This window comes from Leuresthes tenuis, unplaced genomic scaffold (assembly GCF_036924035.1).
Source record: "Leuresthes tenuis unplaced genomic scaffold, fLeuTen1.0.hap1 SCAF_15, whole genome shotgun sequence".
Taxonomy (NCBI): Eukaryota; Metazoa; Chordata; class Actinopteri; order Atheriniformes; family Atherinopsidae; genus Leuresthes; species Leuresthes tenuis.
In genome coordinates this window covers 518,371-533,155 of record NW_027325369.1, presented here as the reverse complement: position 1 = coordinate 533,155, position 14,785 = coordinate 518,371, and the positions used below count along the sequence as shown (strand labels likewise).

The window sequence follows — 14,785 nt, the reverse complement described above, 5'->3', positions numbered from 1 at the left end:
GACACTGCTCGTCAGAATGGGTTTTGGCCACGTATGAACAGAAAGTTATCAGGGAGTAGAAGAGGATCTCAAGTTGTTGTCGTTGGGAGTTCTGTGTATGCTGCCATCTAACATGTTTCTATGCTGTTCCTGTGGATAAATTCCCCATAAGAGGCTGCAAAGGTGAGTCTGACTAATCTGTTCTCTACAACAAAATCAGAGTTTAAGACATTAGGACGTAAACGTTTCCATGCAGACACATTTAAGGCCCACAACCTGTAGAAATAGAAGATATTAAAAGAGAGTTGGAGAATCCAGCTGAAGCAGGTTTTGGTTTGACAGCTTTGTGAGCTGCTTCATGATAGGTAAATATACCTCGTATGTTAGACCTCTTATCCTATCTTAGATAGTCTGTAAACTGAAAGGTATGATTCAGACAAGGAATGTCCATCTGGAAAGACACTTTAAAAAAAAAAGAAGGAATCACCACTCGCATTCATTTTGGAAATAAATCTCAGATGTGACACAAAGCTTTTTCATGTATTAGCTGAGAATCATTTAATAAAGATGTTGTAACTTTTGGCTTCTTTTTCTCAGCTGGAGGAGAGGAGAAATGATGGTTTCGTACGTCAGTTCAGCTCCTCTGTCTCTTCTGGCAGCTTGAATGATTGAAAACCATCCTCCTTCATCAGTCAGGTTCCAGCTTTGCTGTGCAGCAGCTGACAGATCAGCTCTGCAGGATGGAGGCTCGTCATGGAGCTTTTTCTTCCTTTCCTCCTTAAATCTGAACAGACTGAGATCCAGACTGTTTGCTGCTCATGTCATTGAGCTGATGTGTCTGTCCTGGAGAAGAGTTTGAACCCTCTTTGCTCTGTGGAGAGATGCATCATCACCCTGAAAGCTGAGCTCAGCATCACCAAACCTCCTTTAGATAGATGTGATGAGGAAAGTGTCCTCCTGAACACCTCCTGCAGAGGTGATGCTGCCATCTCCCCCGGTCCATCATCAGCTCATATCATCACTGATGGTGGAAATGTGCTGGTTTCATTGGACCAAAGTAAAGCTCCAGCATCGTCTCCTTGGTGATTCATCTCTGAGTCTCACTTCCATCCAACCATCCACAGTCCCTGGCTGCTTCTCTTCAGCCGCTGTGAGCTGCTTCTCTCCTCTTTAGGTGTTGCTGATGCTTTACTTTGGCTTCTCTGGATGGAAATCCCATTTCCTTCAGCTGCTTTCTTACAGTTCTCTCCCAAACATTTGCTGCTGTTTCGGACCATTTGCCGTGCCATCAGTATTACTCTGGAGTTCGATGTTTTGGCCACACTGTAGTGGACATTTGATGGGACTGAGGCCCGAAGCACCAAGGCCGCAGTCAGGTTAGTGCACTCACCTTGAGAGAAGATCTGTCTCTTTCATCCATCACAGACTTCATCTCTTGAGCTGTTATTTCATGTTGTCGTTGCCGTGTCAACCGCAGATGCTGAATGAGAATAGACCCAAACTTGTGAATGTCCTGGGCAGAGTCCGCCTCGCAGACACCCTGAAGGAGCTCGTCCACATCCTAAAAACACAAAACCAACAAAAGTGGTGAGATCATCAACCCGATTTTAAATGACAATACATCCAAAATACAACCAAAGTGCTTGTGAGTACCATGTGAGGCTCCTGCAGGCTGATGTTCTCCAACCTGACAACAGACAGAAGCACACAGTTAGTCTGTATCTCAGTAATCATTACGTCTGAACAGTGTGTGTAGATGCTGCTCCCTGACAGCAGTGCAGCTCCTCAGGGCAGCAGGGCAGAGAAGACTTTTTTCTTTTTTTATCAATAAGACATTAAAGGCTCATCCAGGTTCTGAGTAGACCTGCACCATGTTCAGATCTTTCTGCCATTTGTTCATCCAACAGCATGTTGCAGAAAACCTTCTTCTGCTCTGACTCTTCAGATGGAAGAAGTTTATTTCTTAAATAACACAGAAGTGAAATGACAGGTAGGGTGAACTGGTACCCTGTACCTGTGCCCCACAAAGGCTCGTGGCGTCCTCCCAGTGACCACATTAAAGCTGGGCCTCAGAGGCAGCCTGAGCGCTGCACAGCAGCAGCTGTGCCCTCATTTTGTCCTGCATTCCTGAAGGCCATCTAAAAAACCTCTATCATTTCAATTTCAAGCTGAAAAGGCTTCCGCTGAATGGACAAAGTGTTTTTCCTCCCATCCGACAGGAGTCATGATGGTGGACGTGCAGCTGGTAACTAGCTTATCTCCTGCCTCTTCTCCTGGGAAGCTCTTTTTCATTTAGCCTGCTGCTGTTTTGCTGTAATAAACTGTAATAAGGTGGCCGAGGCTGCTCGCTCTGCAGGGAACAGCAGGTAATGAAAGACTGGCCGCCTCCAATAAAGCTCCTCTAACACCCTGCTTACAGCCCATCCAGCCCGGCTCAGCCCGGCTCGGCTCGGCTCCCTCCACCGCCATCATTAACACTCCCACACACCTCCATTCAACAGAGGCACGCTGCCAGCAGCCATCAGAGGAATCAGATGATCCGAGTGAGAAAAAAATCAATCTTCAATCATCCTTTTAAAAAAGTTTCACTTGTCAGACAGAAGATTTCAGAGCTGCAGCTGAACTTAATCTTTATGACACCAGGGCCAGCTCAGTGCCTTAGCTCTTCTTTTTAAAATGAATATGCCTTTGTCTTAAAGACTATTAACAAATAAAAACACTGTCAGATGAGTTTCAGCCTGCAGGTTTTCCTCGGGCTGCATCTGATGGATTCTTTCCTTTGTTGATTCAGAAAGTTGCTGCTTCTGCATCACGGACCCTGAAGCCCCTTAAACGGCGTTCCCATTGTCTGTGTGGAGTGATGCACTTCGTGTTGTTGTGCTGCTACTAACCACACGAGTGGAATCTATGAAAGGTGCGCACCAGCTGTGGTAAAGGGCTCCATGACAGAGTCACGCAGCAGCGCTGGCTTTGCTGACATGCACAGCAGCATTCAGATATCAACCTGAGTAAGACCGCTGAATGAGGTCATATCAGAACTGAACTCAGGTCTTATGTACATGCTTTAATCACATTTTTACACCCTTCCTGCAGCATTTTGCAATACATGCAAATGTTGCCAGCTGTTTTCTGATCAAAGCCCCAGCGGTGTGTTCCAGAACAAGTGGAAACCCTGAATTCCTGACTTCTAACTGGGAAAATTCAAAGAAACCAGCCTTCCCAGAAGGGTGATTATGAAAAGTTTGTATCACTCAACGGAAAGGCAGCGTAAAAGTCCAACCTTGTATTTCTTTATTCATGATTAAATAAAAGGCTGGACAAAGCGCTTATAGGGGCGCTTTCTCCAAAGGAGAGGGATATCCAAGTACCAGTGAATTAGAACCCTGAGTCTTTGAAGGACATTAAGGAAGTCAGAGTCGAGCTGCTGCTCCATCATATTAACATTCAGTGTCTGATGAAGAATCTCCTGGACCAGGCCAGCAGGCTGGAGACCCGGGGTGGACCCAGAACACAGCTGAGATCAGATATCTCATCTGGACACCTTGGGACCCTCCAAAAGGAGTTGGAAGCATTACTGGAAAGTGAACAACTGGACAAAGCTGCTGCACCAGAGTCTGCACAAAAGACAGGAAGTGCATGAATGATGGTTTCAGTTTCTACACTGGACCTAGAACATTTGGGTGTGAAACAGCGCTGTCAGCTGCAGAAGCTCAGACTGCACCAGGACAAGCAGCAGCTGTCCTGTTGGTGCTTTATCAACTCCTGCGTTTTGGTGCAGAAAGGATGGAGCCCATTCAGTAAAGAATGTCCTTAAAAGCTCAGACAGAAGGTCAGCTGATACCAACAGGTCAGGCTGAAGTTGGCATGTTAATCATTCTCATTAAAGACTTGATGAAGGATGACTGAAACGTCTTCGCACAACCAGATTCAGACCTGGACACATCTGATGACTCAGAAGCTCTTCTAAAATGTTCTGCAGAGTCAGCAAACACCCTGATGATGACTTCAGTCAGTTCTTCATCCATCTGCTGTCAGTTTCACACCACAAGTGTCCGAGGGAGCTGCCGGGTCCAACAGAGCCTTCAGTCAAGGAAACTGAGAAAGGCTGCAGCCTTACATTATTCATACACACACATCAAGCTAAAACAAACTGACACACACATTTACTGAGGCCACCTCCTCCATCAGGAAAACACACACGCTAACAGCCACAAGTGCACACACACATACTCACTGAGGTATTCAAGGCTGCATCATGAAAACACACACACATGAACAAAAACTGACACACACTCTGAGTCCTGACAGATGGAACATGCTCCTCCATATTCTGTCCTCATAAAAAGGATTGTGGCCTCCAATATCAATTACCCTCTCATCCTGGGGGGTGGGGGAGGCAGAGGAGGAGGGAGGAGTAAGAGGGGTATTATCTTTAATTAGATTTTCTGGTCTATTTGGCTGCTGCTCGAGGAGGACGAGAGCTCATTTCACAGCTCTTAAACAAGGCTGAGGAGGTGCATAATGAAGAGGAAGAGGAGAACAGCAGTGGCTTGTGTTCCTCCTTCAGCACAAACTAAATAAATGGGTGAGGAGATTCTGCTCAAAGCTTTCCACAGCTGCTCGCACCAATAAAGAGGATGTGCTCATCACCAGCACAACAGCATTCATACGCCATGCTTCATTCAGCGTGCTGCAGCCTGTTCCTGATGCTGTTAACCTGTTAACCGGTGACCAACTCAACAAAAACAATGAAGTCCTACTCAGATGCCTGCTGCAGCCTGTTCCTGATGCTGTTAACCTGTTAACCGGTGACCAACTCAACAAAAACAATGAAGTCCTACTCAGATGCCTGCTGCAGCCTGTTCCTGATGCTGTTAACCTGTTAACCGGTGACCAACTCAACAAGAACAATGAAGTCCTACTCAGATGCCTGTTCCTGATGCTGTTAACCTGTTAACCGGTGACCAACTCAACAAAAACAATGAAGTCCTACTCAGATGCCTGCTGCAGCCTGTTCCTGATGCTGTTAACCTGTTAACCAGTGACCAACTCAACAAAAACAATGAAGTCCTACTCAGATGCCTGCTGCAGCCTGTTCCTGATGCTGTTAACCTGTTAACCGGTGACCAACTCAACAAAAACAATGAAGTCCTACTCAGATGCCTGCTGCAGCCTGTTCCTGATGCTGTTAACCTGTTAACCGGTGACCAACTCAACAAAAACAATGAAGTCCTACTCAGATGCCTGCTGCAGCCTGTTCCTGATGCTGTTAACCTGTTAACCAGTGACCAACTGAACAAAAACAATGAAGTCCTACTCAGATGCCTGCTGCAGCCTGTTCCTGATGCTGTTAACCTGTTAACCGGTGACCAACTCAACAAAAACAATGAAGTCCTACTCAGATGCCTGCTGCAGCCTGTTCCTGATGCTGTTAACCTGTTAACCGGTGACCAACTCAACAAGAACAATGAAGTCCTACTCAGATGCCTGCTGCAGCCTGTTCCTGATGCTGTTAACCTGTTAACCGGTGACCAACTCAACAAAAACAATGAAGTCCTACTCAGATGCCTGCGGCAGCCTGTTCCTGATGCTGTTAACCTGTTAACCGGTGACCAACTCAACAAAAACAATGAAGTCCTACTCAGATGCCTGCTGCAGCCTGTTCCTGATGCTGTTAACCTGTTAACTGGTGACCAACTCAACAAGAACAATGAAGTCCTACTCAGATGCCTGCTGCAGCCTGTTCCTGATGCTGTTAACCTGTTAACCGGTGACCAACTCAACAAAAACAATGAAGTCCTACTCAGATGCCTGCTGCAGCCTGTTCCTGATGCTGTTAACCTGTTAACCGGTGACCAACTCAACAAAAACAATGAAGTCCTACTCAGATGCCTGCTGCAGCCTGTTCCTGATGCTGTTAACCTGTTAACCGGTGACCAACTCAACAAAAACAATGAAGTCCTACTCAGATGCCTGCGGCAGCCTGTTCCTGATGCTGTTAACCTGTTAACTGGTGACCAACTCAACAAGAACAATGAAGTCCTACTCAGATGCCTGCTGCAGCCTGTTCCTGATGCTGTTAACCTGTTAACCGGTGACCAACTCAACAAAAACAATGAAGTCCTACTCAGATGCCTGCTGCAGCCAGTTCCTGATGCTGTTAACCTGTTAACCGGTGACCAACTCAACAAAAACAATGAAGTCCTACTCAGATGCCTGCTGCAGCCTGTTCCTGATGCGGTTAACCTGTTACCCGGTGACCAACTCAACAAAAACAATGAAGTCCTACTCAGATGCCTGCTGCAGCCTGTTCCTGATGCGGTTAACCTGTTACCCGGTGACCAACTCAACAAAAACAATGAAGTCCTACTCAGATGCCTGCTGCAGCCTGTTCCTGATGCTGTTAACCTGTTAACCGGTGACCAACTCAACAAAAACAATGAAGTCCTACTCAGATGCCTGCTGCAGCCTGTTCCTGATGCTGTTAACCTGTTAACCGGTGACCAACTCAACAAAAACAATGAAGTCCTACTCAGATGCCTGCTGCAGCCTGTTCCTGATGCTGTTAACCTGTTAACCGGTGACCAACTCAACAAGAACAATGAAGTCCTACTCAGATGCCTGCTGCAGCCTGTTCCTGATGCTGTTAACCTGTTAACCGGTGACCAACTCAACAAAAACAATGAAGTCCTACTCAGATGCCTGTTCCTGATGCTGTTAACCTGTTAACCGGTGACCAACTCAACAAAAACAATGAAGTCCTACTCAGATGCCTGCTGCAGCCTGTTCCTGATGCTGTTAACCTGTTAACCGGTGACCAACTCAACAAAAACAATGAAGTCCTACTCAGATGCCTGCTGCAGCCTGTTCCTGATGCTGTTAACCTGTTAACCAGTGACCAACTCAACAAAAACAATGAAGTCCTACTCAGATGCCTGCTGCAGCCTGTTCCTGATGCTGTTAACCTGTTAACCGGTGACCAACTCAACAAAAACAATGAAGTCCTACTCAGATGCCTGCTGCAGCCTGTTCCTGATGCTGTTAACCTGTTAACCGGTGACCAACTCAACAAAAACAATGAAGTCCTACTCAGATGCCTGCTGCAGCCTGTTCCTGATGCTGTTAACCTGTTAACCAGTGACCAACTGAACAAAAACAATGAAGTCCTACTCAGATGCCTGCTGCAGCCTGTTCCTGATGCTGTTAACCTGTTAACCGGTGACCAACTCAACAAAAACAATGAAGTCCTACTCAGATGCCTGCTGCAGCCTGTTCCTGATGCTGTTAACCTGTTAACCGGTGACCAACTCAACAAGAACAATGAAGTCCTACTCAGATGCCTGCTGCAGCCTGTTCCTGATGCTGTTAACCTGTTAACCGGTGACCAACTCAACAAAAACAATGAAGTCCTACTCAGATGCCTGCGGCAGCCTGTTCCTGATGCTGTTAACCTGTTAACCGGTGACCAACTCAACAAAAACAATGAAGTCCTACTCAGATGCCTGCTGCAGCCTGTTCCTGATGCTGTTAACCTGTTAACTGGTGACCAACTCAACAAGAACAATGAAGTCCTACTCAGATGCCTGCTGCAGCCTGTTCCTGATGCTGTTAACCTGTTAACCGGTGACCAACTCAACAAAAACAATGAAGTCCTACTCAGATGCCTGCTGCAGCCTGTTCCTGATGCTGTTAACCTGTTAACCGGTGACCAACTCAACAAAAACAATGAAGTCCTACTCAGATGCCTGCTGCAGCCTGTTCCTGATGCTGTTAACCTGTTAACCGGTGACCAACTCAACAAAAACAATGAAGTCCTACTCAGATGCCTGCGGCAGCCTGTTCCTGATGCTGTTAACCTGTTAACTGGTGACCAACTCAACAAGAACAATGAAGTCCTACTCAGATGCCTGCTGCAGCCTGTTCCTGATGCTGTTAACCTGTTAACCGGTGACCAACTCAACAAAAACAATGAAGTCCTACTCAGATGCCTGCTGCAGCCTGTTCCTGATGCTGTTAACCTGTTAACCGGTGACCAACTCAACAAAAACAATGAAGTCCTACTCAGATGCCTGCTGCAGCCTGTTCCTGATGCGGTTAACCTGTTACCCGGTGACCAACTCAACAAAAACAATGAAGTCCTACTCAGATGCCTGCTGCAGCCTGTTCCTGATGCTGTTAACCTGTTAACCGGTGACCAACTCAACAAAAACAATGAAGTCCTACTCAGATGCCTGCTGCAGCCTATTCCTGATGCTGTTAACCTGTTAACCGGTGCCCAACTCAACAAAAACAATGAAGTCCTACTCAGATGCCTGCTGCAGCCTGTTCCTGATGCTGTTAACCTGTTAACCGGTGACCAACTCAACAAAAACAATGAAGTCCTACTCAGATGCCTGCTGCAGCCTGTTCCTGATGCTGTTAACCTGTTAACTGGTGACCAACTCAACAAAAACAATGAAGTCCTACTCAGATGCCTGCTGCAGCCTGTTCCTGGTGCTGTTAACCTGTTAACCGGTGACCAACTCAACAAAAACAATGAAGTCCTACTCAGATGCCTGCTGCAGCTTGTTCCTGATGCTGTTAACCTGTTAACCGGTGACCAACTCAACAAAAGCAATGAAGTCCTACTCAGATGCCTGCTGCAGCCTGTTCCTGATGCTGTTAACCTGTTAACCGGTGACCAACTCAACAAAAACAATGAAGTCCTACTCAGATGCCTGCTGCAGCCTGTTCCTGATGCTGTTAACCTGTTAACCGGTGACCAACTCAACAAAAACAATGAAGTCCTACTCAGATGCCTGCTGCAGCCTGTTCCTGATGCTGTTAACCTGTTAACCGGTGACCAACTCAACAAAAACAATGAAGTCCTACTCAGATGCCTGCTGCAGCCTGTTCCTGATGCTGTTAACCTGTTAACCGGTGACCAACTCAACAAAAACAATGAAGTCCTACTCAGATGCCTGCTGCAGCCTGTTCCTGATGCTGTTAACCTGTTAACCGGTGACCAACTCAACAAAAACAATGAAGTCCTACTCAGATGCCTGCTGTAGCCTGTTCCTGATGCTGTTAACCTGTTAACCGGTGACCAACTCAACAAAAACAATGAAGTCCTACTCAGATGCCTGCTGCAGCCTGTTCCTGATGCTGTTAACCTGTTAACCGGTGACCAACTCAACAAAAACAATGAAGTCCTACTCAGATGCCTGCTGCAGCCTGTTCCTGATGCTGTTAACCTGTTAACCGGTGACCAACTCAACAAGAACAATGAAGTCCTACTCAGATGCCTGCTGCAGCCTGTTCCTGATGCTGTTAACCTGTTAACCGGTGACCAACTCAACAAAAACAATGAAGTCCTACTCAGATGCCTGCTGCAGCCTGTTCCTGATGCTGTTAACCTGTTAACCGGTGACCAACTCAACAAAAACAATGAAGTCCTACTCAGATCCCTGCTGCAGCCTATTCCTGATGCTGTTAACCTGTTAACCGGTGACCAACTCAACAAAAACAATGAAGTCCTACTCAGATGCCTGCTGCAGCCTGTTCCTGATGCTGTTAACCTGTTAACCGGTGACCAACTCAACAAAAACAATGAAGTCCTACTCAGAAGCCTGCTGAAGCCTCTTCCTGATGCTGTTAACCTGTTAACCGGTGACCAACTCAACAAAAACAATGAAGTCCTACTCAGATGCCTGCTGCAGCCTGTTCCTGATGCTGTTAACCTGTTAACCGGTGACCAACTCAACAAAAACAATGAAGTCCTACTCAGATGCCTGCTGCAGCCTGTTCCTGATGCTGTTAACCTGTTAACCGGTGACCAACTCAACAAAAACAATGAAGTCCTACTCAGATGCCTGTTCCTGATGCTGTTAACCTGTTAACCGGTGACCAACTCAACAAAAACAATGAAGTCCTACTCAGATGCCTGCTGCAGCCTGTTCCTGATGCTGTTAACCTGTTAACCGGTGACCAACTCAACAAAAACAATGAAGTCCTACTCAGATGCCTGCTGCAGCCTGTTCCTGATGCTGTTAACCTGTTAACCGGTGACCAACTCAACAAGAACAATGAAGTTCTACTCAGATAACTGTTCCTGATGCTGTTAACCTGTTAACCGGTGACCAACTCAACAAAAGCAATGAAGTCCTACTCAGATGCCTGCGGCAGCCTGTTCCTGATGCTGTTAACCTGTTAACCGGTGACCAACTCAACAAAAACAATGAAGTCCTACTCAGATGCCTGCTGCAGCCTGTTCCTGATGCTGTTAACCTGTTAACCAGTGACCAACTCAACAAAAACAATGAAGTCCTACTCAGATGCCTGTTCCTGATGCTGTTAACCGGTGACCAACTCAACAAAAACAATGAAGTCCTACTCAGATGCCTGCTGCAGCCTGTTCCTGATGCTGTTAACCTGTTAACCGGTGACCAACTCAACAAAAACAATGAAGTCCTACTCAGATGCCTGCTGCAGCCTGTTCCTGATGCTGTTAACCTGTTAACCGGTGACCAACTCAACAAAAACAATGAAGTCCTACTCAGATGCCTGCTGCAGCCTGTTCCTGATGCTGTTAACCTGTTAACCGGTGACCAACTCAACAAAAACAATGAAGTCCTACTCAGATGCCTGCTGCAGCCTGTTCCTGATGCTGTTAACCTGTTAACCGGTGACCAACTCAACAAAAACAATGAAGTCCTACTCAGATGCCTGCTGTAGCCTGTTCCTGATGCTGTTAACCTGTTAACCGGTGACCAACTCAACAAAAACAATGAAGTCCTACTCAGATGCCTGCTGCAGCCTGTTCCTGATGCTGTTAATCTGTTAACCGGTGACCAACTCAACAAAAACAATGAAGTCCTACTCAGATGCCTGCTGCAGCCTGTTCCTGATGCTGTTAACCTGTTAACCGGTGACCAACTCAACAAGAACAATGAAGTCCTACTCAGATGCCTGCTGCAGCCTGTTCCTGATGCTGTTAACCTGTTAACCGGTGACCAACTCAACAAAAACAATGAAGTCCTACTCAGATGCCTGCTGCAGCCTGTTCCTGATGCTGTTAACCTGTTAACCGGTGACCAACTCAACAAAAGCAATGAAGTCCTACTCAGATGCCTGCTGCAGCCTGTTCCTGATGCTGTTAACCTGTTAACCGGTGACCAACTCAACAATAACAATGAAGTCCTACTCAGATGCCTGCTGCAGCCTGTTCCTGATGCTGTTAACCTGTTAACTGGTGACCAACTCAACAAAAACAATGAAGTCCTACTCAGATGCCTGCGGCAGCCTGTTCCTGATGCTGTTAACCTGTTAACCGGTGACCAACTCAACAAAAACAATGACGTTCTACTCAGATAACTGTTCCTGATGCTGTTAACCTGTTAACCGGTGACCAACTCAACAAAAGCAATGAAGTCCTACTCAGATGCCTGCGGCAGCCTGTTCCTGATGCTGTTAACCTGTTAACCGGTGACCAACTCAACAAAAACAATGAAGTCCTACTCAGATGCCTGCTGCAGCCTGTTCCTGATGCTGTTAACCTGTTAACCAGTGACCAACTCAACAAAAACAATGAAGTCCTACTCAGATGCCTGCTGCAGCCTGTTCCTGATGCTGTTAACCTCTTAACCGGTGACCAACTCAACAAAAACAATGAAGTCCTACTCAGATGCCTGCTGCAGCCTGTTCCTGATGCTGTTAACCTGTTAACCAGTGACCAACTCAACAAGAACAATGAAGTCCTACTCAGATGCCTGCTGCAGCCTGTTCCTGATGCTGTTAACCTGTTAACCGGTGACCAACTCAACAAAAACAATGAAGTCCTACTCAGATGCCTGCTGCAGCCTGTTCCTGATGCTGTTAACCTGTTAACCGGTGACCAACTCAACAAAAACAATGAAGTCCTACTCAGATGCCTGCTGCAGCCTGTTCCTGATGCTGTTAACCTCTTAACCGGTGACCAACTCAACAAAAACAATGAAGTCCTACTCAGATGCCTGCTGCAGCCTGTTCCTGATGCTGTTAACCTGTTAACCGGTGACCAACTCAACAAAAACAATGAAGTCCTACTCAGATGCCTGCTGCAGCCTGTTCCTGATGCTGTTAACCTGTTAACCGGTGACCAACTCAACAAAAACAATGAAGTCCTACTCAGATGCCTGCTGCAGCCTGTTCCTGATGCTGTTAACCTGTTAACCGGTGACCAACTCAACAAAAACAATGAAGTCCTACTCAGATGCCTGCTGCAGCCTGTTCCTGATGCTGTTAACCTGTTAACCGGTGACCAACTCAACAAAAGCAATGAAGTCCTACTCAGATGCCTGCTGCAGCCTGTTCCTGATGCTGTTAACCTGTTAACTGGTGACCAACTCAACAATAACAATGAAGTCCTACTCAGATGCCTGCTGCAGCCTGTTCCTGATGCTGTTAACCTGTTAACTGGTGACCAACTCAACAAAAACAATGAAGTCCTACTCAGATGCCTGCTGCAGCCTGTTCCTGATGCTGTTAACCTGTTAACCGGTGACCAACTCAACAAGAACAATGAAGTTCTACTCAGATAACTGTTCCTGATGCTGTTAACCTGTTAACCGGTGACCAACTCAACAAAAGCAATGAAGTCCTACTCAGATGCCTGCGGCAGCCTGTTCCTGATGCTGTTAACCTGTTAACCGGTGACCAACTCAACAAAAACAATGAAGTCCTACTCAGATGCCTGCTGCAGCCTGTTCCTGATGCTGTTAACCTGTTAACCAGTGACCAACTGAACAAAAACAATGAAGTCCTACTCAGATGCCTGCTGCAGCCTGTTCCTGATGCTGTTAACCTGTTAACCGGTGACCAACTCAACAAAAACAATGAAGTCCTACTCAGATGCCTGCTGCAGCCTGTTCCTGATGCTGTTAACCTGTTAACCAGTGACCAACTCAACAAAAACAATGAAGTCCTACTCAGATGCCTGCTGCAGCCTGTTCCTGATGCTGTTAACCTGTTAACCGGTGACCAACTCAACAAAAACAATGAAGTCCTACTCAGATGCCTGCTGCAGCCTGTTCCTGATGCTGTTAACCTGTTAACCGGTGACCAACTCAACAAAAACAATGAAGTCCTACTCAGATGCCTGCTGCAGCCTGTTCCTGATGCTGTTAACCTGTTAACCGGTGCCCAACTCAACAAAAACAATGAAGTCCTACTCAGATGCCTGCTGCAGCCTGTTCCTGATGCTGTTAACCTGTTAACCGGTGACCAACTCAACAAAAACAATGAAGTCCTACTCAGATGCCTGCTGCAGCCTGTTCCTGATGCTGTTAACCTGTTAACTGGTGACCAACTCAACAAAAACAATGAAGTCCTACTCAGATGCCTGCTGCAGCCTGTTCCTGATGCTGTTAACCTGTTAACCGGTGACCAACTCAACAAAAACAATCAAGTCCTACTCAGATGCCTGCTGCAGCCTGTTCCTGATGCTGTTAACCTGTTAACCGGTGACCAACTCAACAAGAACAATGAAGTTCTACTCAGATAACTGTTCCTGATGCTGTTAACCTGTTAACCGGTGACCAACTCAACAAAAGCAATGAAGTCCTACTCAGATGCCTGCTGCCTCCTGTTCCTGATGCTGTTAACCTGTTAACCGGTGACCAACTCAACAAGAACAATGAAGTCCTACTCAGATGCCTGCTGAAGCCTCTTCCTGATGCTGTTAACCTGTTAACCGGTGACCAACTCAACAAAAACAATGAAGTCCTACTCAGATGCCTGCAGCAGCCTGTTCCTGATGCTGTTAACCTGTTAACCGGTGACCAACTCAACAAAAACAATGAAGTCCTACTCAGATGCCTGCTGCAGCCTGTTCCTGATGCTGTTAACCTGTTAACCGGTGACCAACTCAACAAAAACAATGAAGTCCTACTCAGATGCCTGCTGCAGCCTGTTCCTGATGCTGTTAACCTGTTAACTGGTGACCAACTCAACAATAACAATGAAGTCCTACTCAGATGCCTGCTGCAGCCTGTTCCTGATGCTGTTAACCTGTTAACCGGTGACCAACTCAACAAAAACAATGAAGTCCTACTCAGATGCCTGCTGCAGCCTGTTCCTGATGCTGTTAACCTGTTAACCGGTGACCAACTCAACAAAAACAATGAAGTCCTACTCAGATGCCTGCTGCAGCCTGTTCCTGATGCTGTTAACCTGTTAACCGGTGACCAACTCAACAAAAACAATGAAGTCCTACTCAGATGCCTGCTGCAGCCTGTTCCTGATGCTGTTAACCTGTTAACCGGTGACCAACTCAACAAAAACAATGAAGTCCTACTCAGATGCCTGCTGCAGCCTGTTCCTGATGCTGTTAACCTGTTAACTGGTGACCAACTCAACAAGAACAATGAAGTCCTACTCAGATGCCTGTTCCTGATGCTGTTAACCTGTTAACTGGTGACCAACTCAACAAGAACAATGAAGTCCTACTCAGATGCCTGCTGCAGCCTGTTCCTGATGCTGTTAACCTGTTAACTGGTGACCAACTCAACAAAAACAATGAAGTCCTACTCAGATGCCTGCTGCAGCCTGTTCCTGATGCTGTTAACCTGTTAACCGGTGACCAACTCAACAAAAACAATGAAGTACTACTCAGATGCCTGCTGCAGCCTGTTCCTGATGCTGTTAACCTGTTAACCGGTGACCAACTCAACAAAAGCAATGAAGTCCTACTCAGATGCCTGTTCCTGATGCTGTTAACCTGTTAACCGGTGACCAACTCAATAAAAAACAATGAAGTCCTACTCAGATGCCTGCTGCAGCCTGTTCCTGA

General features: G+C 46.5%; 2 protein-coding genes across 2 annotated transcripts in view; one reads left to right on the top strand and one right to left on the bottom strand.

The window, feature by feature from the left end:
- Window positions 1–14,785, top strand: part of clec14a (C-type lectin domain containing 14A) — a 483,122-nt gene that overhangs the window by 151,665 nt on the left and 316,672 nt on the right. The window lies entirely within an intron of this gene.
- mipol1 (mirror-image polydactyly 1) overlaps window positions 1–14,785 on the bottom strand; it is a 90,457-nt gene that overhangs the window by 51,228 nt on the left and 24,444 nt on the right. Inside the window, exons 9-10 of the mRNA XM_072365856.1 lie at window positions 1,633–1,666; window positions 1,370–1,540 (exon numbers count right to left, since the gene is read on the bottom strand). Coding sequence (XP_072221957.1) covers window positions 1,370–1,540; window positions 1,633–1,666 — 205 coding nt within the window. The remainder of the gene's footprint in view (window positions 1–1,369; window positions 1,541–1,632; window positions 1,667–14,785) is intronic.